This window comes from Spermophilus citellus, assembly GCF_964194105.1.
Source record: "Spermophilus citellus genome assembly, chromosome: 3".
Classification (NCBI taxonomy): domain Eukaryota; kingdom Metazoa; phylum Chordata; class Mammalia; order Rodentia; family Sciuridae; genus Spermophilus; species Spermophilus citellus.
In genome coordinates this window covers 201,170,057-201,197,022 of record NC_138184.1, presented here as the reverse complement: position 1 = coordinate 201,197,022, position 26,966 = coordinate 201,170,057, and the positions used below count along the sequence as shown (strand labels likewise).

At 33.7% G+C, this 26,966-nt stretch overlaps 1 protein-coding gene across 2 annotated transcripts in view; it reads left to right on the top strand.

Annotated features, from left to right (window-relative positions):
* The first annotated feature begins 2,459 nt into the window (after positions 1–2,459).
* VPS50 (VPS50 subunit of EARP/GARPII complex) overlaps positions 2,460–26,966 on the top strand; it is a 116,653-nt gene continuing 92,146 nt past the window's right edge. For both annotated transcript variants that reach the window (XR_014020775.1, XM_081283730.1), the window contains exons 1-9: positions 2,460–2,594; positions 9,827–9,895; positions 18,773–18,895; positions 20,125–20,196; positions 22,489–22,542; positions 23,359–23,429; positions 24,094–24,211; positions 24,310–24,345; positions 25,507–25,589. Coding sequence is in view for 1 of the 2 variants with exons in the window: in XM_081283730.1 (XP_081139856.1) it covers positions 2,562–2,594; positions 9,827–9,895; positions 18,773–18,895; positions 20,125–20,196; positions 22,489–22,542; positions 23,359–23,429; positions 24,094–24,211; positions 24,310–24,345; positions 25,507–25,589 (659 nt within the window). In the remaining variant the exon portion in view is untranslated. The remainder of the gene's footprint in view (positions 2,595–9,826; positions 9,896–18,772; positions 18,896–20,124; positions 20,197–22,488; positions 22,543–23,358; positions 23,430–24,093; positions 24,212–24,309; positions 24,346–25,506; positions 25,590–26,966) is intronic.

Genomic DNA, 26,966 nt, shown 5'->3' with positions numbered 1-26,966 from the left:
CATGTGCGAGGCCCTAGGTTTGATCCTCAGCACTATATAAAAAAAATAAATAAAATAAAGGTTAAAAAAAAGAAATGCCAACATCAACATAGAACAGTAGGTCTTAAAAAAAGTGAGGAAAGAAAGCATTTTCTTATTGTTGTAATTAGATCCTAGGAAAGGTTACTGTTTACAGGAAGAACTGGCTGACAGAGTGGGCCAGAACCTGTGCCCAAGCCTGTGCTGTATTCACTCCTGTATTGTAAAGTGTACAACACTGGGTCCCAGAAGCCTAGATATACCCTCTGTGGCTGCTGACTATGTGGCAATGTCTTCCTTCTTGACTCTTCTCAGCCACAGCTTTACCTTCAGGAAGTGTTCTGTTTTCTGTTATTGCCTGATCAGGAAGTGTGGTCACATCATTCTGGACAGGCCAAACTTCTCCACTGTTCTAGTATTTATAGGAGGAGAAGAAATTTATTTTCCTAACCACATGAGGTTTTCAGCTCTTTTTAGACCTTTGAGAGTTCCCCCCTGTTTGGGCCATCAGAAATATGCCCTTACTTTAATTGTTAATGCTGTGATTTTCCAATCTGCAAAAACAGGAATGGCACCAAGGAACTAAAGCTCAGCAAGCTTTTCCTCAAGACTTGTTTGCAGGCCATTATAATTTCCCACTAGTTTTCTGTGACCTACCACCAGGAAAAACTGAAAGTAATAAAGAAATCTCTCTCTCTCTCTCTCTCTCTCTCTCTCTCTCTCTCACACACACACACACACACACACACACACACACATTTTTTTAAAAATGGGAATAAAATAACACCCCATCTTTTAAAAAGTGTTCATTAGGGCATTTAAAAATTTTATCAAGCTAAAATGCATCATTTATGGATCATTTTGTAAAGTGTTAGGGTAAGTTGATACAGTTTATTTAGACAACCAGCAGGAATTAACTTTACATGTCAATATTGTACTTAAAGCCTTTGCGCTTTTAGAAGTTTGTATTTTCTACCTTCTTCACTATAAGATGTAAACTAAAATGTGGAGCTTTAAGGTAAAACAAAGTTGTAATGCTTTTCTTGATTCTCAGAGTCTAATAGTTATGCAAAACACTTATGTTTCCAAATTTTTTTGATCATCTTAACTTTGTGCATTTTTTGTGTATGAGAGAAAATTCTGGGACTGAATTTGGGTTCTATACCTGGATTAAGGTGTAATGAAATGTGTGGCCTCTATATCTTATATGGAATAATTCTCTTATCGCTAAAGAATGGATTTTAAATAGTACAGCTGGGTTGCCTCTAAGAATCACTGAGGACCTAAACCAACCAACAACCCCTAAAAAAATAACAACAACAACAACAGGATCCTTCTCAAGTGAACCTGACTACTCAGAATCACAACTACTGGAATTGATCACCACTAAGATATGATTTTTAATTAAACTGTGAACTCCTTCCATATTCATCTAAATTGCTTAATATAGGGTTGCTCTGTGCCCAATGATCAACAAATATTTATTGAATTCTGTTTTGTTTTATATGTTAATATTGTTGAGAATTTGTTTCTTTTGATATAGAAACTTCTAAATATTGAAGATTTTAGTAAACTAAGAACAGCCAAACAATTAAGATTAAAAGAATGAACTAAACTAGAATTGCCCTAAAGTGATGGGAATTTTTAAGGGTTTAGAAATAACAGAGCCAGAGATGCATATAGGTAAACATAATATCAAAAGGAATTGCTAAGCACTTTGATACTGATAGAAGTATACACGAGGTGGTTCCGCTGGAGCAGGTAACAGGGCAGAATTATGACTATTAACACCTCAAAACTGTGTGGTGCTTCATAATTTACAAAATTGCACCCACTTACATAATCATTTTGTAATTACAAAATCCTAGGTCAAATATTACAACCTAATTTTTAGAAATTAAAAGTTTCTGAGAGATCAAATAGACTTTCAAAATTAAAAATAACCTCAATATTACTGTTCCCCACTAGTGGCCAGACGCTTTGGGCAACTCAGAGCACACCTTTCCTCAGGCCAAACCCAGTGCCACCTGGGAAGTCCCAAGTTTTCAGGTGATCTCACCAAGTTTGTCCTTCCCCTTCCCGTCAGTCTCACGTTCTCCCACCCTACCCCTCTAGACCAGCTGGGGTTCACTCTATCACACGCCCAGCGGGCGATCTGTCAGTCTGGTTTATACATGGTCTCAGTGTTTGTTCTTTAGTTCACAGCCTGGTCACCTAGGACTTCGGTTTCAGATTCGCCAAAGCAGAGAAATCAAGTGCAAGTACCACCGAAAAGACTCAACATGTAAAATTTTCAGGCTTAACGGAAGCACCCGGTGCTTGGCTTGCTGGAAAATGTAGTACCTGGCGGTGCTCTTCTCACCGCTTCTGCGCTGAGGCCGGAAGACTACAGTTCCCAGCATGCCCCGGGAAAGGAAGGCTGACCCGGGTCAGCGCTCCACGTGACCGTCCACTATGGCTTCCCTGTGTCGGCGCCAGCTGTCTGGTGGTTCGGTGTGATTTGTTAGCTCTCTGCGGCATGGTAATCTCCCCACGACTTCGACATGCAAAAAATAAAATCTCTCATGACCCGACAGGTAAGTCCTGGTGGCTGAAACAAAGGCCTCCTTTATCTCGGCTGGGAGAAGAGGCGAGATGTTCTGTCCCTGGGCGGCGGCGGGTGGAGACCTAAGTTGGAGGTGTTGGCAGGTGTCAGGAGGACTTGGAAGCTGGGACGCACCCTGTAAAACTCACCTGAGCTGCCTACATCGGATTCCTGCTGAAGTAGATAAGGCCCTCACAGAAGCATTTCTGTAGACAGGGTTAGTGAGGGAATCGGGCTGGCTTTGTTTCTCCTCTTCGCCTTTTTGCCATCTTTCCAGAACAGCACTAGTTGTCTTTCAGGGACCCTTGGCATCCTGGCTGGCTGGCTGCGAGCAGGAGATTTGGGAAGACAGGTAGGGTCTGTGTAATGGAGATGACTTGAAGAGTGAAACAGAACCCAACAAGCAAATGACTTGAAGACAGAATTGGTAGAATTGTGTTTGGGGCCAAATTCTCAAACCTTGTAGCTAAGTTTTTTGCATATGAAAATAATTCTTTGTTCATCCTGTCTCATGATTCGATTATGAGTATCATCAGTAAGCTAAAACTGTGAATCCTGTTTATTTTTTAAAAATATATTTTTGTCATGGCTAGATGAGGCTTTTTTTTTTTTTTGCCAAAATGATAATTCACGAGTAAGAATTTTGGCTATTTTGTAACCTATCTCGTTTATGTTAAGGCTTCCTAATAAGGTTTCAACTTCCTTCAAGCACGAATTGGTATGCATTTCTATTATGTACTTACTGACCTGACTTACTTTATTTCAACTCCAGTATTTCAAAAGAATTGGCAGTTCTTCACTATTTTAACATGAAATAAACAATTTATATTAATTTTAAATCAACATGCGAAGTTGGGAGAATGTGGAGGAAAATCCTTTAGTGAAATATTCATTTGTGCCTTCTTTCTTGTAGTGGTAGAGATTGAAGGCAGGACCTCATGCATGCTAAGCAAAGGCTCTACCACAGAGCTACATCCCCAGCCCTTGTGATTTTTTTTTCATGATTAAAAGAGAACATAAATTTCAAATTCTTATTTATTTGAGAATTTAAATTTTAGAGATATCTGAACAGGTTACAAATTATTTTTGATGGACAGTGAAAATGATCCTTGTAATATTATTTTGCTTTTGTGAAATTACATTGTTGAAGTCATGAAAATAAAATAAAAATTCTGTGAATAATAAAAAGATTTGCAAAGGGGATAGTAGCATTCTTTACATTTGTTGTCTACTGGTGCTTAGTTAGCTTCCTACTGCTTTTTACTTAATAATGAGTTTGGATCTTGTTTCATCCTGTGATAACTGTGTGACCTTGGGCAAGTTACCTGATGTTTCTAAACACCTGTTTTCACAACTTTAAAATAGGAACAATAATGTGTTTCTCTAGGGGTTAGCCTGGTGGTGATGTTCATATTATGTAAATGAAGTGAAAGGAATAAATAAAGGTAGTAATAGTGCAATTTCTAGGCATATCAAAGAAAAAAATGCTTGACCATACAGACCCTTGCATTGGCTACATGGTGGGAAAGCAGGAAAACTGGAAGCAGACTGTTACAGTAATTCAAGCAGTAGAGAAGTTCAGCAAATCTTTTGTTATCTATTATTTGACTTTTAAAACACTACACTTTTGTATGTCCTACCACTAATAAACTGCCTTTGGACTGCTGAATTTAGACTTCTGTTCATGAGTTAAGTTTGGTGCTCTCATGATTGTTGCTTCCCACACAGTTCCGGGTAGCAGTGTTGCCACAGTTATAAAACAGTTTTGGGTGGCTTGTTCTTTTTGGATCTTTCTTTGTGAAAAATAGTAGGAAAGGAAAAAATAAAAATTCTAGATACCAGTGACATTAAGTTTATATCTCCTGAATGTAATGGAATTGTACTAAAAATGGTAATTTCTCAGCCTCAGGCAGTTTCTTATTGAATTTGAGTAGCATTTATCTATGTTTAATTGGAATGGAAGAAAAATCTGAAGAACATACATGAAAAGCTGGAGCTATACTATATAAAAAGTGAAGTAAAATTGGAGTTTTACACAGCTTTTAAAAGTCATTCGAATTATATGTGTTTATGTCTTGACTTCCACAAAGTTGTTTATTATGTTTATTATGTTAACATGTATGTTGACTTAATGTGCAAAGTCTTGAAATTAAGGTCTATGAAATTTATAGTATGTTGGCATTTCAGCTGTCCCAAGATCTTTGTTTTTAAAGAGTGGGAAGGAGGGAGGGCTTTGTTAGCTCTTTGTTTAGATTAGATCTGTTCCATCATTCTCTATTATGCTGGCCTCTGTTCTTTCAGTTCATTCAACAAATTGAATTGAGCCCTATGTGCCTGGGACTATTCTAAGTTTGAGGGATGAAGCCGTGAGCAAAATAGACAAGTGCTAAAGCAGACATGATGATAAATGCTATCGAGGAAAAGAGGATAGGGAATCCTGGGAGTAAATTTGGGATTGGCAATTTGGGATTATTTGTAATTTTAGAGTTTCATGGATTGCATCAGAGAGATGGCATCCTGGCTCTCTGGCTGTGAGCAGGAGGTTTGGGAAGACAGGTAGGGTCTGTGTAATGGAGATGACTTGAAGACTGAAATAGAACCATAAAAATGACCTGAAGGAGGTAAGGAAATGAATCATGTGGATATCCGTGGGAGGACAAGCAATTGCAGAGGTTCTGAGGCAGGGACATGTTTGAGGAATTTGAAGGGACCCTCATAGCTGAAGTGGAGTGAGTGAGGAGAAAATAGTAGGAGTGGAGGTCAGGATGAGATTAGGGAGCTAAGGACAGGAAGCAAACTTACATAGAACCTTATACCGCATAAGAAGGCCATTGCATTTATTTTGAGTGAATTGGCAAGCAGAGGAGTGATGGAACATGATGCTAACTCTTCAGAAAGACCATTGTGACCTTTGTTTTAAGAATAGATTGAAGAAGCAGGCTAGAGGGAGTGGGAAGTGGAAACAGAAGACTAGTAAGAAGGCTATTGCAGTAATCCAAGTAAGAAGTGTGTGGGTTTATTCGGGGTCCTGTGGTAGATGTGTTAAGAGGTTGGATTGTGATTATATGATAAATATCTAGTTAACAGAATTTCTTGATGAATTGGACTTGGGCTTAAGGGAAAGAGGATGATTCCAGATGGTTTGGCTCCAGAAATTGGGAGAATGGACTTGCCACTTTACTGAGGTGGATAAAACTGAGGGAAGAATACTTTGCATGGAAATGGCTTTTAAACTTTTTAATTTGAAAGCCTAAAATGGTAAGACAAATGAGTCTGAATTTATGGGGAAAAATTCCAGGTATAGATAAAACCTCAGGAGTTACAAGCCTATTGATGGCAAAAACCTGGTTAAGATCACCAGTGGAGTGAATGTGGATATATGAAGAGTCCAAGGTTGGAGCTTTTGAGAATTCAGTGTCAAAAGGAGAAGGGTGAATTCTGCACAGTAGAACGAGAGAGAACAGCCAAGAGATTAGAATTCTTAAGCATCCCAGTGGTCTCTAGCATATAGCAGATGCCCAATAAGTATTTGTAGAATGAATGCTGGATAAAGACAACAAACAGGAAGAGTGGATCCTAGAAGCCATGTAAAGAATTTTAAAGAGGGAGTGAACAGCTGTGTTAAATGCTGCAGACTGACCAACTAAGGTAAGGGTGAGAGGGAGCTTTTGGTCTGGGCAGCAAGGAGGTCATGGGTGACATGACAGTGGCACTTTTCATGAAGTGGTGAGGAAGAAAGCCTGATTGGGGTGCCTTTTTTCATATGATAGAACATTAATTGCTGGTCTCACAAATAGATAGTGACTCACATAGATATAACTGAAGTAGTCTGAAGTGTTAATCTGATTTAGGCAAATAATTAAAATATAGAGACAGGTGTTAATGATACTAGATTTTGTATTAATTTAAACATACAAAATTATGAAATTATCAAAAAGAATAAAGAAAATCACATAAAGGATAATGATCATAATGAAATTTCAGTTTATAAAGGCAGACTACTAGGTATAACCATGACTGCTTTATTTTATTTTATTTTCTTGTTGTCAATGGACCTTTATTTCTTTAATTAATTTATTTATATGTGGTGCTGAGAATTGAACCCAGTGCCTCACACATGCCAGGCAAGCGCTCTACCACTGAGCTGTAACGCCAGCCCATGACTGTTCTTTAAAGAGCACAAATAGAACATAAAAATGATTCCATATCTGTTAGTAGGAACTTATAAAACTGATAGTCAAAGTTCAGAAGTACATTTGAGTGTTAGATGTGCTTCGAAACATATAATTCCTCTTCATTTCTGTTTTGATCAAGAAAAATAATTCTGTGTGCATAATAATGTTAAGAATATGGTTAATACTTAAAGAATGCTTGTGAGGTACCACATAGCATTTTTTTTTACCACATAGCATTTTTAGCTCCTTACATATGTTGCTCTGACTACTTTTAACAAACTATGAGCTGTAACTATAATTAGGAGATAATGCATAGGTAGGATTGTTAAAGGAGAGTTGTTAAAGACCTGAGTGCGAGAGTGAGGGTACAAACCCAGATAGTCTACTCTGAAGCCCCTTCCTGGTGTCATTCCGCTCTATTGAGCAGCATGGAGATCATTGGTGACATGATAATAGTATTTTCATGAAGTGGTGGGGAGAAAAGCCTGATTTGGGTGGGTTCAAGAGAATCGGGGCCAGAGAAATTGGGGACTGAGTATAAACACTATTCATTTCTGTTGAAAAGAAAAAGAAACAAATCATCGGAGTTGCACAGTTTCCCATTTGTTACTCTTATTTTGTAATTTGGCAGAAGGTTGCCATGAATTAGTATCGAATGGTTGTGGGTGGTGCCTAATCTTTTTCTGGATACTGGGAAATATCACATTTACATTTCAGACATCAGTTTCTTTACTGAGCAGTGCTAGGGAAAGAGAAAATTGGACATGATATAGTCCTCCAAGGATTTCTGTTAGATTAGTTAAACAGATCTCTGCTTTTAAAAATGTTTGTTTAAAGATATAGCAGTTAAACTTTAAGATATTTTAGGGGTGGTCATAGCTTTGAATAAAATTATGAAGTCTAATTTCGTGAGTGTGTTGATGCATATACATGGTTGTATATATAGTGTTATGTGAACTACACATAAAAGTGTAGGTACTTACCTTGTCATGTATTCTTTGCCACTTTGATGGTGTGCCCTCAAGATAGCCGTTGGTGAGAAATAGAGACAAAGAAAAACACACAGCCTAGGAACACACTAACAACTATTTTATCCCGCTGCACATTTTCATGTTTGATCTGCAATAGGCCTTTCTTTTTCCAGCAAGCATTCCTGGTAACGTAATTCTGCAGTCTGTTGTGTGTTCCCATGGGAACAGTGTGGTATTTGGTTGAAGACTGGAGCCTGACCAACAACTTCTACCCAGTAATTGACTCATTGGTGTTTATTCTGTTCCTAGAATTTTACTAGCCACCAGGCTATACATGCAAGTAACACTTGGTCTCTCCCTTTCTTTGTTACTTAAGGTCTGGGAGAAAGAGAAATTTAAAACTTTGACTTAGCTATTGTCCTGGAAAATGTTTAGCTATAATTCAGAAATGTCAGTGGTCATATGAGGGTGATCATATGAGTCACATGAGGTGTTAGTTAAAATGCAGATTTCAAGTTCTAATCCAGAAATGCCTGGGTGAGGGGCTGCAGCTATGGCTCAATGGTAATGCCCTCGTCTGGCATGTGTGAGGCACTGGGTTCAGTCCTCAGCACCACATAAAAATAAATAAATAAAATAAAGGTATTGTATCCAACTACAACTAAAAAAAAAAACAAAAAAAAAAAAAAACCAAAAAACAAAAAACAGTTGCCTGGGTGATGTTGGTAGAGGTGATCCTTGGTTTATACTGAGAAATACCATGTTCTCTGAAGCATAGGGGTTCATGAAGACTTCATAGAGGTGATAATTCTGAGGTGGTATATTATTTTCTTATTTTTATGTGTTTGTGTGCCTGTGTGTGGGTGGTGGGGCAGGGGGTGGGGTGGGTGGAGCACCACACAGAGGAAGAAAAGGGTATAGTTGGGTGGGGGATAGGTTAGGTATTCTGGGAGTAATGGAAGAATTGAAGGTGAGAAAGCACTTAGTCTTAAGAAAAATCATGTATTTGATTGGTGCTGGTTTACAATGCAGAAGATAAAACACACCTCTAGGTCTTCAAGAGAAACTAGTTCTATTTTAAGTTTCAAATAATCAACATATACTATATGTTTTGGTTACTGAGAATCAAAGGCCAAGATAGGGCGCCTAAAGGACAATTTGACTTATGAAAATTTTTCCTCAAATTAATGTACTAGTCAATTTTGCCTAAGACCAATATTACTATTTTGAGTAGCTTATTTTTAAAAAGATATTTTTAGTTGTAGTTGGACACAATACCTTTATTTTTATTTATTTATTTTTATGTGGTGCTGAGGATCGAACCCAGTATGCCTCGCATGTGCTGGGTGAGCACTCTACCGCTGAAACACAACCCCAACCCCTTGAGTAGCTTATTTTTTTTTTTTTTAAAAAAGGCTTTTAAAGAAAATTTAAATTGCTGAGTTCTTTCTGTTTTGATAATTTCCCTTAGTACATATAAGGGTTTCAGAATCCTTCAGTTGACATACTTATAGGAAGTATAAGGGTACCAAAGAACTAAAAAAGAGGTAGAAAGCAATATGACCTGGAATTTAAATCATAATTTTGGCAGCATGAATTAGATACATTAGGGGGAAATAATCAAGCAAGATGAAGAGATTACTTATGTATGAATTAAGTAATTAGCATTATTAAAATGTTTGAATAGCTCAGTTGGTTAGTATATTGCATCTGTGAATAATAATAATATTGCTTGAACCTTTTTTTCCAGGTGAATTTGCTTATGATTAATAGATAAGTACTTTTATAGAACACTTTTTAAATGGATTTCCTTTCTTTTGGTTGTTTTAAAACCCTGGTGAAGGTAGACTTCCATTCTTTGCAAAGATGCTGTATAATACTTCATTATTTGAAGACACTAAAAGTACATCCTTACCTGATTTCAGAATAATACTGCAGGTAGTAAGTGATGATTATTTTTAGAATATATGTTCTCTGTATTTTGAAGCAGGAAAATTTTCATTTTTACTAAGCATATTCTGTCCTTTCACAGTTCTTCAGCACAATTAAAATTCTCTTTGTCTTCTTATTTTTTTAAGGGTCTGAAAAGCCCTCCAGAGAGCCTCAGTGATCTCGGTGCTATTGAGAGTCTCCGGGTCCCTGGAAAGGTATTGATCTACATGTGTGAGCGTGACTTTTCACTTTCTTAAGAAAATATTATTGCCTCTGGATAATAATTGGTTCACAGAAGCTTTTCTTTCCCATAGGCTAATGATTGTTATGATAAACTGGGTAAATTTTAAGTGTACTTTAGGTGTAGGGCTTGTTTGTGCTTTCATTACTCATTGGGATGCTTATGATTCATTTTAGTACAGTAAGGGAACTGCAGACTCGATAAATTAATAAACTAATAAAATTAAAGTCTGTTATATGTGGTTCCTAGCCTGGAAGCGTGTGTGTGTGTGTGTGTGTGTGTGTGTGTGTGTGTGTGTCCACACACACATTTTATATATACAGCCAATAATTTTATATATATAAATTAGTAATATTATATAAATCATAAATTTTTTGGTAAATCGTTTTGGACTTCATTTATGTGGTTATATATAATCTATAAGTACGTATGTGTATATTTAATTTATTAATGAATCTGTTGTAATTTGAAGAAATAAGGTAAAATAATTTACTACTTTTTATAACTGTATCATTCTGAGCCAAAAATTATAGCTAATTGTGTTTTGTTTTGGGCATAGATTTTTGAATAAGCACCTAAGGCATAACTTACACTGAACTTCATGTATCTCAGATTTTAATCCTTTTGTATTCATGTGAATTTCTCAAGCTTACAAGTTTAATATATGTCATTTAGAAGCTAGGTGGCTTCCAACTTCTCCTGGGAGAATTATTAACCATTGTTAAGTCCCTGCTGTTTCTCTGGAATGTGGCCTTGCAAACAGCAGCTCCACTACAGATAAAAGCTAGCTCTTCTCAATGTCTGCTCTTAGGATTTTAATTTGAGGACCATTTTGAAAGTCATTTATTTTCTGTGTTCAGCATTTTAATTCTTAGGGATGCTTCTCTTACTAAGTAATCAAAAGCTTCTTCTTACACCTCAATGTCAGCTACTTAGCAGGATGATTTCCTTTCTCTTTGAGACTCTTTTCCTGCTAGAGTGAATTTTTCGTTTACTGCTTAGCTTTTATGTTAGGGCAGACCCCAAAGGGCAGATCCAAACACATTGTCTAAATACAGTGAAATTCCAGCCAGTTCTTTAGCATGAAATGGGCCAGACAAAACTTAGAGTCATGTTTGAATACTGTAATTTTATAAAATGTATTAAAGATTATTGACTGTGGTACAATTGGGAAGTGAGTGATAACCATATGTCCTAATTGACAGACAGTTCTCTTTATTTTTATTTTACTTAAAAAGATTATTGGCTGGGCACAGTGTGCATGCCTATAAATCTCAGTGATTCAAAAGGCTGAGGAAGGAGAATTACAGGTAGTGAACCTCAGTAAAAAATACATGAATGTATTACTAAAAACTTTCTGTTGTCTTTAAACCATGGATTTTGATGTTTTTCCAGTAATGGTGGGCAGTGGATTTATGATCATCTCTTTACCTAGTCTTATGGACTCTCCACCCAAAGCCCCATCAGTACTTTTGAGATAACTGGCTCTGGTAGAGTGGCTAGTCTGGTATCACAAGATCAGCAAATGAAAATGATTCAGGTGACAATTAAGCCTGGGGCATTGGTCCTTTCTGGCACATACTGAGAACCTAAGTTACTTAGATTGTGAAATAGTTATAATAGTGAAATTATATTAATAACTACACTATAAATATATGCTTATTATAAATAAAATAATAAATAATATAAGCCTTTATTCTAAAAAAGGCCTTAAAAGCTCCTGGTGCCCATCTGTTCTTTTTGGGCTCTCTTGCAACATCACCAGAGCTGGAGGGGAAGCAGAGCTTCTGCCGTCTCTGACTGTTTTTCAGAACTAAAGAGTTGCTCAGTTCAGAATGCAGTAAAGCTCAGTCAGTGAACTGAATAGGACATGGTGTTATTGGTAGTCAGTATTAAAAATGACAGTTAAGACTCATTTTCAGAAACACACAGTGTAGTCTAGTATAACTTTAATGCTTAGTATATTTTTCACAGGTTGGATGTGACTTCATATTTAAATCATATAAACATTTTAAATGATTTATTTTGTATAGTTGCTTTGAAATTAATTTGCATCTAGTTCTTGGTGACCTGAAATTTGATGTGTTCAAAAATGATCTTTATTGATTTTTTTCAAATTATTAAAAGCATTTCAACAAAATGGAAAACATTCATTTGAAGTGGTGATTTTATTTTAAAGTAGCTTTTCCTTTAAAAGTTCCATATAATGCAAACAGAAAACATGGTAAACAGAAAAAGGAACCAAAATCACAGAAATCATCTACATTGTTCATTGCCCTCTGATATTCTCCCTATGCATTTTCAACAAATTTTTTGAGCATCTACTATGTGCTAGACACACTGTAGGGACTGTCAGTACAGCTGTAGAAAGACAGCATCTTTTCCAAAAGCCAAAACTTTCCTTGTCTGAGGGAGTTTATTTACATCAATTAGGAGGAAGGAAGATAGCAAACAAGATAATTGTAAATTATGACAGGTTCTAGAAAGGAAATAGGGAGATGATATAACACCACTTTTTTCCCCGCAAATATGGTATCATACTCTAAAAATTATTCTGAAGCTTGTGTTTTAAACTGGTAATATATACTACATAGAAAATGTTCATAGTATATTACTAGGTGTAGAATGCAAGCTGCCCATACTTTGGCAGATATTTTTTGGGATTTAACAATTTATACTATTTAAGTGGTTAATTTAAATGCTTGTATGGAGAAAAAAAATATATATATACACATATATATATTTGTTCCAATTAGGTACACATGACAGTAGAGTGTATTTTGACATATTACATGGCGTATACATGGAGTATAACTTGGGATCCCATTCTTATGTTTCTACATGGTGTGGAGTTTCACTGGTGTTGTATTCATTAATAAAGGAAAGTTATGTTTGATTCATTCTGCTCTTTCCTATTCTGATCACCACTTTCTTCCCTTTCTTCCCATTTGTCTAATCCAGTGAACTTCTATTCTTCTCTTCCCTTTTCCCTTGTTGTGTGTTTGCATCCTCATATCAGAGAGAATTAATTAATTAATAGTAGTATTAATTAGCCTCATATCAGTAGTATTCCATTGTGTGTATGTACTGCATTTTCTTTATCCATTTGTCTGTTGGAGGGCACCTAGCTTGGTTCCATTGCTTAACTATTGTGAATTGAGCTGTTATAAACATCAATGTGGCTGCATCACTGTAGTATGTTGATTTTAAGTCTTTGGGTACCAAGGAGTGGGATAACTGGGTCAAATTGTGGTTCAGTCCAATTTTCTGAGGAATCATGGAGAAACTTTTAAATGTTAACTTCATTTAGTAGCACCGCATCACACAGATAGAAGATAAAAAAAAAAAAAATAAGGTATCCCTGCTCTTCAGAATGGGCCCATTTCTATTTCTTTTCTAAGTTATAACAAAAGTTTTCAAGGAAGTAATAGATTAGCTTAAGTTGTGTTACATTGAGAGATCCTAGTGAAAAGGATAAGTAGGGGAGAGATATTAGGATGAATTGAGTGAAATGGCTGTTGATTTAGATTACAAATGTCGAATCTTGGCAAATTTCATGTGGTTCAACTTAATAGAAAAAGGAACGTAGTGAAGGGGAACTGAAGAAGTGCATTTGGGTATCTGATAAGCTAGAAGGTACTGTTTATTTTATTCTATTTCAAGAACTTATAAATACAAAGAGGGAAGAAATCTTAAAAGTCATCTAGTACAATTTCTAGATTTTATAGACAAGATAATATTGTTCTTCATTATAAGAGGAGATGTAAGTCAAATGGTAATCCATATACTGGCATTTCGGGATTTTGGTGAATAAAATAATATAGAAAAGTGAAAACATGATCACAAGAATGGACAAATGGGAAATATAAGATCGATTCAAACAAATTTCAATTTTGAGGACAGTTTTTGTGGGAAAAAGGAAAATGATCTAAAATTCTGTTCTTGGGAAATGGGGTTCTGTTACATTTCAAATTAGTGGGATTTTTATACAGCGGTAAGGATATTAGAATTAGAGCATTTGCTGACTACACTTGTTATCCATTTAAAAGTGAAAGGATTTTTACTTAATTGATTACAAGAATTATGAAGAATTAAGACCAATATTTATTTTTTTATAATTATAGTAGCCATAAACTTATTAGTTATAGAATTTATTAGAACTGTTTGGGAGTTGAATCCTGATTTAAAATATCAGTATTAAGAACCTTGAATCTGCATCCAGATTTTCCATAGTGCTTCCATAATGGTCATGTATTATAACCTGAAAAGAATGTTGATATCAATATTGTTTTATGAATTTTTATCAAAATATTATCTCCAGAGCTATTATTTTTTATTTTTTTAATATAATAAATTTAGTAAGATTTGTTAAAAATATAACAAAGTCCTGAACTTGGGTTGGTATTTTTAACTATAGAATAAAAGAAATAAGTACATAACAAGGTATTAAATATGAAATTTATACTAATTTTGTGATTTTAATTTATATCAACTCAATACATTTCTGTGAATAAAATCATGTTTATTTGTAATCTGTTATTCATGATCTATTTTTTTGTGGGAAGTGATTAAAATACATTATTTTTTATTATGTAAGTGTGTTGTGAACCTGGATTAAAATAATGCCATACAATAACCTTTTATAAAAATTTTCCATAAATTATTGTGCTGAAACCTCTTTTCAAATTGTAACCTCATCAGTATTCCACTAGATGGCACTGAAAGGCTGGAGGAAAACGGAGTAGGCTTCAAAAGCTATGTTTTATTTAAAACACACACACAAACTGATGAACCGGCTACTTTTGATGGATTATTATTGTTGTTCTAGGAGGATTTTAAGAAAATGCGCCATTTCCCCATGTAATCAGACATCTGGCAACTCATTATAAACTTATGTGGTACATGGTTTTAGGGTATCTGTTATCTTAAAGTAGGTTTTGGATCCTTTTTCATTTTGGAAGCAGATCAAATCTGTTTCACTAAAATAGATTTATGATTTTAATAATACTGATTGAATATTGAAAACTTAATATTTTGCTCTTCCTTTTAGCTCTATATGGATTTTGGTGGCTAATTGTTTTTTTTTGCTTTCAATTACAGCTTTAATGTGATGTGACCTTTATAATATTAAGGCTTCTGTTTAGAATTTATTATAACAGAATAGCTTTTTATCTTGCCTGATGAAAAGATGCCAGCAGTTAAAAAAATAAACCCATGCTTTACAAGAGCATTTCTTGCTATCCTGCACTCTTACCCTTCAAACACACACACACACACACACACACACACACACACACACACACACACACATATTCTGCCACCTAGATAAGTATAATCAAGTATATAATGTGAACTGTGTTCTAATAAAGCAAGTATAGAAAGGGGAGTTGGGGTTTCAGTATTCTGCAGAAATTTGAAACCTATGGAGATTTTACATTTGTCTTTTTGTTCGAATAAAAACTTACTGCTGAAAATTGAGATTCTTAGCTGTTCGTGGATTTAAAAATTTGGTTAGATTATTTTTCAAAATTAAAGAGACTATCAAGTTTAATAATGATGAGCAGAACTGTTATTCTGTCATGACTAACTTTGTACTTATAAAAGTGAATAGAATTGAAACTCCTGAACTTGAGTTAGTATTTTCAATTAGTATGCTCATTTTAGATAAGTTGAAAGTAGTGGTTAAATACAAAATTTATAGCTGCTAGTTTCCTTCATAAACTTGGGTCTATTTCCTTAAGAGATGGACTCTTATGTTCATCTTTTCTTGTCTAGTTCCCTAGAAACCATAAATATACTGGGACTGTTTTCTAACACCTTACAGTTGAAGGCTCAGATTGTTTTATGTACTTGAATCCCCAGTTCTCATAATACCTTTTGTTTTTATGTGAAGAGGAAAAGAAATCAGAGATGTTGACTTAAATTTCTGTGATGAATATTTTTCTTCACTTTTCATTAAGTTACATTTATAATGTATATTTTATGTGTATGTTCATGTAGTTTTATTTCAGAGATGGTCAAAATAGGAAAATTGTTAGTATTATATACAGCCTTATGTTATGACTGCTGGATAAAAGAACCTCTGAAATATTGAATAATATTTTTATTGTCTTCGACTTTCCTGAAATAATCCTGCTTAGTTTATTATGTTAAGAAAGTATGGAATATTGGGTTTATTTTTGATATAGCATCTGGTCTAGTGATATGTGTTAAGATACTTTATTTTTAGAAAAGGAAAATTTAGTTCATGTATATATAAATGTATTGGAATTTAAAAAAAATTCCGTTACATTTCATTACCTCTTGATGTATGTACAGAGTCTTTCCTTTGACAGTTGTCCTTCCTGCAGGGAGCTATCCTTATTGCTTGAACCTGTTATATGCCTTCCTGAGTTTACTTATACCTTGTTTTATATTTGTGACCCTATCCCCACAGTTTCTGAATTTTGAAATGATCCCTATTCTAATATTCTCTAAATGCCACCTCTTCCATTGATTTTTTTTTTGTACCTCTCCTCTGCCTTGTCAACTATTTACTTATGTATTTGACTCACTTATTTGAGGGAGGAGCTAAATTTTACTGATCTGCATTCCTGTGTCACCTAGTCTGGGGAATTTTTACATAAGGGGAATAAAAATAATTGTTTGTTAAATGGAATTATATTGACTGGGAAAGGTGAGGTGGTAGGGCCTCGACAGTAGTTGTGTTAGTTCATACTGAAAGAAGGGAGAGAGAGTACATTTGCTCAGTTTTACCTTTTGTTTACCCTCATCTGCAGTTATATTTTTTACTTTATTTGTAGTTTTCTCCAGCATTAATTCTGGAATGACATTGATACATATTTTAGGTGTAGTTGCCATTGGCAGGCAAGTATGGCCCTTTGATAGTCTGTAGTTGTTGACGAATTGTTCTTGGATTTTCAGATTTTACAGAGCACTTATCCCATTATTAATGTTAATATATATTTAGTTATGTATTATATGACTCAAATTTTACTGTCAAGATAAACCCTTTAAACATTTTATTAATAATACAACAAGTTTATACAAATGAAATATTTTATTTCTAGCTTAGCTTAAATATCCCAGTATCATTGTAACCTTTTTCCTTAAATCACGTAATTTAATATAGTATAGAGAATTTCATTTGGTACTCCCCTCCCACTCAGTTTTGTCTTTACATTTTTTTGTAGGAAATCTTTTGTTTATGTAAAGTACTTGACAAATTCATTCTATTTTAGATACAAAATTACATATTTTTGTACATCTCACATCCTAGGAAATCAGTTTATATCATGGCAAAATTGTGGTGTAATTATATTAAGAGTTTGCATTGTAACTGATTTTATTTTTCCAATGTATATGCATAAGATATTCTTGTCACTAACATTTGCCATTATTTCTAATTAGAAGAAATAATCTTTTTATTAAGAATTTGTGAAAAATTTTGACTTTCAAAACAAGAACACATTGCATTTTTGTTTTATATTTCTTTTCAATACAATTAACTATTAATTTTAGTTTGATCAGTGACTATTAACTACAATGTTCCTTGGCACTATGGAACATAATGATGGAGAATATAAGTGATCTCAGTTCTCAAGAAGTGTCTAATTTGGTTGAGCAGGCAGTCTTAACAACAGTGAAGTATTTAGAGAGTGATGAGGTAGAAGCCTTCTTACAGACCAGAAGTGCAGTGGCGCTTAAAAAAAAAAAAAAAAAAAAAGAAAAGAAAAAAAAGAAAGAAAGAACGAAACATCATCTAGATTCTTTTCAGAATGGAGTGTGTCTGAATTGAATTTAGATGTAGATTTCACATAGAAGCCATCAAATTGACTGAAAGGAGAAGATTTTGTATTTTTTTTTTTCAGGCTGCAGTTTCACTTTGGGACATTTGTTTTGGTACTTAATATATAATTTCACCATGGTGTCATATGCCAGTGGCATTTATACATTTAATATGAAAATAATTGTCTGTTTAAATTTTTGGCTTGGCTACATACTTTATATTTTTCAGTCTTAGCAAATTTTGCATCTTAATTTTTTTGCACTTTATCAACTACATTTATTTGCTTATAATGCTGCAGAATTACTAGGTAGTAGGCATAGCCTATGAATTCCAGTAGTAATTGTGACCCAGAAGTCATTGAGGTGATATTCCCTTTACAGGAATGTTTTTTCCCCTGGCACTGGAGATTGTACTCAGGACCTGCACATATCAGGCAAATACTCTACTGCTGACCTACAGTCCCAGCCCCTGATGTTCCCTTTTTGTATGGTGAGACAGATTTTAGAGTGTTGCTGAGCTGATAAAATGAGCTGGGCATGGTTGTGCATACCTGTACTCCTGGCAACTCAGGAAACTGAGCAGGAGAGGATCTCAAGTTAGAGGCTAGCCTTAGCAACTTAGGTAGGCCCTAAATAACTTAGCAAGACTTTGTCTCAAAATTAAAAAAAAAAAAATTAAAGTACCCTTGGGTTCAATTCCCCAGTACCAATTAAATAAATATAAAAGTAAAAAGATAAAATGAGTGTGTATGTGATAGGTTTAGGTAGTTACTTTTCTTTTTTTAAACATTTAAGTTCTTTTAACTTTGTTGGCACTCAAGGAGTAAATTGTAAAATCCAAATTATTAAACTGGCTAGTTTTCATTTTCCAGTAGATAAATAGTTTTAAAGTTTTTGGCTATTTCCTAATTTTCCACAAATTTTTATGGTTTCTAATTTGTGTCCTTGGTTAGGATGATTTTTGGAAGATATGTGATGGTTAAGACACATAATCATTTATTTCCATGCAAATGGAATTCTTACAATTATCAGTATTATAATTGTGACTTTTTTTTCTTTAAAGGAGGAATTCAGGGAACTTCGAGAACAGCCAAGTGACCCTCAAGCTGAACAAGAGCTAATTAATAGTATTGAACAAGTATATTTTTCTGCAGACTCATTTGATATTGTCAGATATGAGCTGGAGGTAAAAGAAAACTTTGATTAAAACCTATCAAAAACCTGTTTGGTTCTTGGATTGATTTAATGAGATCTGAATGTTTTTAAGGAGCACTTATAGGTCTATGATTATCATATTGTGCTTTAATGAACTTTGAGCATTATTTAAAGATCCAATTATTTTTGAAAATGTGATTTTAAATACATCTGTAGAGCATTGGTCAGGGAAACATTGCTGTGTTTTTATCTTTCACCTGTTAGCAATTAATATGTTATCGTACTATTTCTGTTTTATATTGGCTAAATATATTTAGAAAAACAGACTTTTGATCATAAATGAATATTATGATAAAAACCCTTATGCAATGTTGTTTACAATATTGCATTTTGAATTTATAGGAACTTCAAAAAATTAGAATTTTATTTTTTTTTTTATTTTATTTTTTAAAGAGAGAGTGAGAGAGGAGAGAGAGTGAGAGAGAGAATTTTTAATATTTATTTTTTAGTTCTCGGCGGACACAACATCTTTGTTGGTATGTGGTGCTGAGGATCGAACCCGGGCCGCACGCATGCCAGGCGAGCGCGCCACCGCTTGAGCCACATCCCCAGCCCAAAAATTAGAATTTTAAAATTTGGTTTTAGGCAAAACTAAGTGCAGTACAAAGTCAGTCAGTCCCCAAGTTATTCTGAAGTTTCATTTATCAATTGTTAAGACTTGCAACCTATTTCCCTATGTGCACAATGGTGTGCATATTTTTGCTTGTTTCCTATATTACCCTCTAAAAACTGATATAATCCAGAATGTAGTCCAAAAACTGTCACTGTCACATTGTAGAACTTAGTTACCATTTATAATATTTCAGAGGGAAAGTCTTTTTAATTTCTATTGTAGACAAGTAGGGACATATCTGTGGCTGGTATAGAGTGGGGGATTAGAGTTAAGAATTTTCCTCACATCTTCCAGCTTAGGGGCCAGGTACCCCAGTAGTAGTGGGATTTTCTAAGGGTCAAAGTAGCACAGTGAAGGAACAAGGCTGGTGAGGTTTGAAGTCAGACAGTTGTGTAAAAATGATGTGTAGGCTTTTGTGGCTGGAGTCCAGTAAGGGAGGTTGAGAGGACAGGAATAATGAAGGGCAGTCAGTGTGACAGGTGACAATGTTCTGAATGTAGATTGTAGTTCATGAGTCAAAGGCATTTAGGTAAATGAAATGAAATTATGCAGTTATGGTTTTATTCTTTCTTTCTTTTTTTGTATAGAAGCTCCCACCTGTTCTCAATTTGCAAGAATTAGAGGAGTATAGAGACAAATTGAAACAACAGCAAGCTGCAGTAAGTAAAGAATATTTCTTTCTGACAAAACACAGTAGAGAGGTATAATGTTTGTAGATTTCATGGTTTTAACTAATATATTAAAATAGAAACAAATCCTGTTATTTAACATGACTGAATCAGATAGTATATTTATATTAAAATTTTAATACATATGCAGTTTTCCTCATGTTATTTTGATAGATTTGCTCCTAGAACTTGGAGTTCTCTCTGGAATCCTAAATGTGATCAAAGAACTTAGAACTTGTTTTCAGTTTAGTAAGTACCTCAGGCTCTGTGATATGTGCATGACTTCCCTACCTATAATATTGTAATGGAGTATTTTTATCTCACAATTAAGGTCCACATATTTCCTTGAAATAGGTTTATAAAAAGAATACAAGGCTAAGATTTAGAAAGTGTGAATTGTAGTGACTATTTAATATGGCATTGAACAGATCATTTAACCTTGCTAAATCTCTCTTGTTTTACCTGTGAAGTGATAGGTTAGGCTTGCATTTCCTCTAATGTTGTAAAACCCTGTAATTCTGTATTTTATTTGTGTTGACTGAACTTACTTTATGCAGCTCACTAAATAAGATTGTAATATGTGGTCTTATTAATATTTTTAAATAAAAGGAACTGTAGTAATAAATTTACCTATTTTAATTTAAGGTAGGGTTTTTAGTAATATATCTGGCAGATCAAGGAAGATGTACTGCTCTTTCCTTTTATACCCAGAGATCTCAGTAGGTGCTGGGGTCTACTTAGGAGTGGCAGTAGTATGAGTGGGCTTGAATTCAAGAGGACTGTGTAATAAAGTATTGTGCTTTTGGGAAAAAAATCAGTTTTAGTGGTAGGTGGCATCTTTTGCCTTCTGTTGATTTCAACATATTTAAATACATACTCTTTTATATGTGTACTTTATGTGACAGCATTATTTTGAGGATGTTCCTCATCTCATTCCAAAACAGGGCTTTTGGAATTTGCTAAGAGTTGGCTTGAATCTTAGCCTTGCAACTTATTAACCGTGGGCAAGTACCTGTCACTTTTAAGGTTGCTCATTTGGGACACGAGGATGTATGGAACCTCTCTCGGTGGATAGTCATGAGTCCCTATTGCGATAATTATGTAGAAAAACATTTTGTACACTGTCTGACACAGGGAAGACTGAGTATAAGTACTTTGTCTATGTTTTCAAAACCCAGTTGAGTAAAATTCAATCAGTCCTATTTATGCACATCTATAAATACATATATGTCAAAATACATGGTATAGAGCTAGAACTTCCTGATTGCATTTTCTTACTTATGGCTCCTATTTGGCTTCTTTTGGTTGTGTTTGTATTATCTTAATTAAGTTGTTATTAGATAGTCCTATTGAATCTTTGAAATTTTTAAAATATTTCAGATTAACATTGATCTCTCTTCATTAATTGAAATGTAAAAGCTATTTGAAATTTGATATTCTTAATCTTAGTGGAGTTCTCTTTTCTTGACAAAAGCATTCAATGTTTTATCTAGAAAATAATACATGTAATTCCAAAGATGTTAGATGCAGATTAAGATAACATGAAAGGATTAATGCAGTAGATTAGTATGTGTTCAATGTTTTCTTTTCCCGTGGCCTAGGGTAGGGGAGCCAATTGTGTTTTTTGAACAGACACTAAATGCCTCTGTATGCCATGCATCCTGCTAGATATGGTATTTCTGCAGGGTAGTTAGCAGGACCCTTGAAATTGTGGAATAAGAGCCTCATGTTCAAAATCATTATCATTCTAACTTGTGATACTAACATTATTCATGGAATTAACCAACGAAACCTTTGATAGCTTCATAGCTTTCTTTTCAGCTTTTTAGAAGTAGAGGACCAAATGACTTGTCTTTTCACATGGTGCAAAGAATCTAAAGGGTCCAAGCAATTTCTCTTTCCCAGAGATTATCTCCATAAATTCAGTTGATTAAAAAAAAATTGTCTTAGCAAATTGATTGTTTTAAATCATTTCCTTTGCCCTAAAGAGGTTACATTTTCATGCATGTTTGCTAAATCAGGTAATGACACTCATTAACATTAATAGTAACCATTTATTGAGTTTCTGTTAAGGTGCAGGTACCATGCTATGTGCTTTATTTACTATCTCTTTTACTAATCTTGTACATAGGGAAATGTGTATGGCCATAACATTGCAATAGCTCTCTAGAGTTATATTGGGGAGACATATGGAATATTCCTGCAAAAATTTTAAATATAAAAAATATAATAGGAAGTTTGAGACTTTTTCTTTTACTTCTTCTGTTTAATTGTATGTTCTAGGTCTCTAAAAAAGTAGCAGATTTAATCCTTGAAAAACAGCCTGCTTATGTGAAGGTAGGATAATATTTGCTATTTTTAATAATAATTTTTTTAATGGTGGATTGATTTACACTTGAACCTATTAGAATATTATAATTATTCTTTTGTCTTTAGTTAAACAACATACCCTGGTGTGTGTGTGTGTGTGTGTGTGTGTGTGTGTGTGTGTGTGTCTTTTTCATTTGGCAGTTTATCAAAAATGAAGTAAAAGAATACTTTAAGTGATGATTCTAAGCGATGTCTTAGCTTTTCCCAACTTTAGAAGAAGCAGTGAAAATTGCTTCCATTAACTTTGTAACAAATACATAGATCAACAATATAGCAATCTGAAGCAATGACAATGTAAAAATCTGAATTTAAAATATGGTAAAATTGAAACTGTTTATCTGAATCTGTGTTTTCATTAGAAAATGAGAATTCCATTGAAATATCTACTAGTGTTCATTTCAAGATATTCCTTGTCAAAGCATCTTAGCAAACAGAAATCATATTTGTCATAGCCTTTATTACTTTGCAAAGTTCGGTTAGGTAGAAACATGTAAATGGTGTTTATTTATTCTTGCCTAAAACAGGTTGGGTCTAGATTTTCTTGTAAGCAATACTGACTAAATATTTTGTCATCTGTTGTTGTGAAAATCAATTGGAAGAAGTTATTTTAAATAACTTTTGAAAAATATACTAACAGTTTTCAAGTTTAGGTATTTTTGTTGCAACTTTGTTTTCTAAAGCTGGCTTTGCTTTGAAACACATGAGGTTTTGTTAGAGTACTATGTGAGAAAGAAGGAAAAATAAAACGTCTCAAATAATAACCTGTACTTAATCTTTCCATAGGAACTTGAAAGAGTTACCTCATTGCAGACAGGTCTCCAGTTAGCTGCAGTTATCTGCACAAATGGGAGGAGGTATTGTTTCCAATGATATTTTGTTCTTTAAGCTGGAAAATATTTTAAGAACAATTATGAAATCTGTCGTTGACACTTGTTTTTTAAAATCATGGTTGTAGTTTTTAGAATTCCATTCATTAAATGAACATATGTTATGAACTAAAATTTGCACTAAGAGGATGTGGGAAATATATACAAATCTACTTTTGGGTTAAGAAATATTACTGGCTGTGTATTGTTTAGACTAGGTTGTCCTAAATTATTTGCAATGAAGGACCAATGTTGTTTTACTTTTCTTTTCACAAACCTGTTACAGGGTATTTTGTAAAATGAAATAGAAATAAATTATTAGGAAAAAATGAAACAAAGAAATAATGCAAAACATATAATACAGTCCCAAGTTTTTACTATTAGATTCATGAGTAAAATTATTCTGTCAACCTTTGCATTAAGTTTTTAGGTGCTTATTCTCAACTTCTGTACTTTCCTTATAATTTGTGGATTAGCATTAATCCATCTTTCATGTATGAGCAGAACTGGTTTAGATAATTACTTACTTGTTAAATTATAGTTTCAAACCCCAATTTTAATAGTAATGCAGGTCACTAGTGGCCTGTAAGTTCTGTGTAGATGGCATTCTTATTATATTAGAAATATTAACTGCTTATTGTTCACTTTGCAGACACTTGAATATTGCAAAGGAAGGTTTTACTCAAGCTAGTTTAGGCCTTCTTGCAAATCAAAGGAAACGTCAGTTGCTGATTGGACTTCTGAAATCTCTGAGAACTATAAAAACATTGGTATATACAAAACATTGGTATATTGGTCCCTTTTTAAAAAATTAAAACTTAGTTTTGTGATTAAGACAGATTTTACCTTTGATTTTTGTGTTTTTCAGCAAAGAACAGATGTACGCTTAAGTGAAATGCTGGAGGTAAGCTAAAAAGACTTGGAAATTGGGTGATGTTAATAATCTTATATAGAAAAATTATAGTGGACAAAATTCAGACATGCATTTTTCTTGAGTTGATAATTGCTATAAAGAACATTTTTAAACAATTGAAGGTAATTGCCCTTGAGCCTTTTTCTATCAACATAATATACATTCGTTTTAGAAAAATAAATTTATTTGAGAAAATATTTACTGTGTACTAACATTGGCATGTTCTCTTCAGCCTTTTGATTGTATTAAATCCAAATAGTAGTAGCATTAAATTTTTCATCAAACATATATTAGTGATTTATGGGATGTGTGATATTTTTGTTATATATAGTATCTCATATATTAATTAGTTTCCTGCCTGAGCCATCTGTTTTTTCTTTGATGTTTTCTTAGCATTCTGCATCTATTTCTGTCATAATAAGGTTCACTAAAACATAATGAAATATGTGTGTTTTCCCATAATACTTGAGCTCCTTGGGGTAGATACTTTGTCATTATCTTAGCATCCCAGTGGTTCGAATTGCATCTGTTGAATTTAGATATGAGCATCAGGAACATTTTTTGTGGTTTTCTTATAATCACCCTGTTGCTTCTAAACTGTTACTACTAAACTAGGGTTTGAAAGATCCATTTGAAAAATTCATTTGGTATTAAATTACTATTAGGTGGTAAAATATTCTGAAAATATTAATATTTTCCCTTTTTTCCAAATTCATTTCTATAGAAATATTTAATTTCTTGGTGGGTGAATTGTTGGCTCTTGATTATAATACAGTATGTACTATTTTGGAATAGTTTATTTACACATTAGAGTAAGATGCTATGTTAACAGCTAAGGAATCCTTTCAGAAGCAGCTTATAATTCTGTATAGACTTTACACATAAGTGATGGTCTCAAAGGGATGTTATTGTGTATTTGAGGGAACAGAATATTTTTATATATATATTAATGCATACAGTTTGGGCCTAGAGTTAGTTGCCTCTTTTTATTTTGTTTTCTATCTATTTTTGGTGTTCTAATCTTTATTTAAGAGGAATTAGAAGTTTTTGATTCTGTATTGTTGGATTAGAGTATGAAAAGAGATGTGTTTTTATCAGGGGTTTTAAGAAAAATGTTTCCAATGATGTGACTTCTGTTGCCATTCTCTTAAGGAGGAAGACTATCCAGGAGCTATTCAGTTGTGCCTGGAATGTCAGAAAGCTGCCAGTACTTTTAAACATTATAGTTGTATAAGGTAAGGTAATATAAAAAATTTAAAGCTCTTTTTTTGTCAATTTTTTAATGTAGGAGTTGTGTAACATCCAATGTTAATTAGCATTGAAGGTTAATACAGAGAGCAGTGTTCTAGTTTGGTATTCATGTTTATAAATGGGAAGTACAATAAAATTATAAATAACAGTTTTTCAGGTGTGAAAGATCAAATGCTTTTCAGTCCTACCTCCTTTATCACCTCATTGAAACTCTTTTTTTATGTACTTTCCAGTTTGATTTATGTCATTTTTATAGAATAGTAGACAAGAATAAATTAATCTGCTCACATCTTCCTTGAGTCTCTTAGGAATTATTCCTCCTTAACTGTGTCCATCATACAAATAATGTTGAGAGTATTATCGCAGCTAGTTTTTAAGATCCAGATGGTTCAAATGTTTGGCTCATCATCATAAGTCTTTTAGAAAATTTAAATATGATTTCAGTTCATGTAACAATCATTTTGTAATACTTGATTATGTATTTAATGTGTTACATGTGTTATTTAAAATAGCAAAAGTGGCTGCCACATCTTTTGCTGTTAGTTCTGACTTTATTAATAGAGTTTTGGTTTGCTTAAAATAAAGGATTTGCAGTACTCCTTGAGATAGTACATTGGGAAAGCTCTTCCCAAGCCATCCCAAATAAACACACAGTCCAGGTAAAATAGTGTGCTTGTCAAGCAAATCCAGTTTCACGTTAAATCGATACCTATCTCAGAATGCAGCTCTTTTTTTTTCTCTTTTCTGGAAATTCTGGCAGTCAGTCAACATAACTCACTGATGTTACAGATGTCGATTGTTAGTATATGAACAATGAAAGGATTATGGTAGAAAAACATTGATAAAGGTTAGAATTTTTTTTTTCTTTTAATATACTTTCATAGGTCTTGGCTGAATAGAGGCTAAGAGCTAGTTATTTTCCACTAGAGATTCTATTTAAATATTCATTATATTTTTTCTTTAGGATTATGCAGCTTGAAGTAATGTACTTTTTTATTTGATTAGGATTTACATAGTTGTGTAGCACCAGTGATACTTTGGTTTTATTTGAGAGTGATTAACTGTTATTACTAAAATTTTGGTGACATCATTTATACTTATTAGATTGAATTGATAATTAGTTCTAGTATGTTGAATGTATTTGGAAATTTCTAGCAAGGCTTTCTAGGAAAAAAAAAAAAAACCGAATATCCATTTAATTTGTTTTGTGGTGATTATCTGGTAACAGTGATAATAGCTTGTTTAGTGATTAGAAATGATTCAGGCAATTATTTATTTACTGAGCATATTTACACCAGGTATCTTGTTTTGAAATTGGTAGTTTAGTGGTGAACCATACACAAAATAATCAATAAAAATCT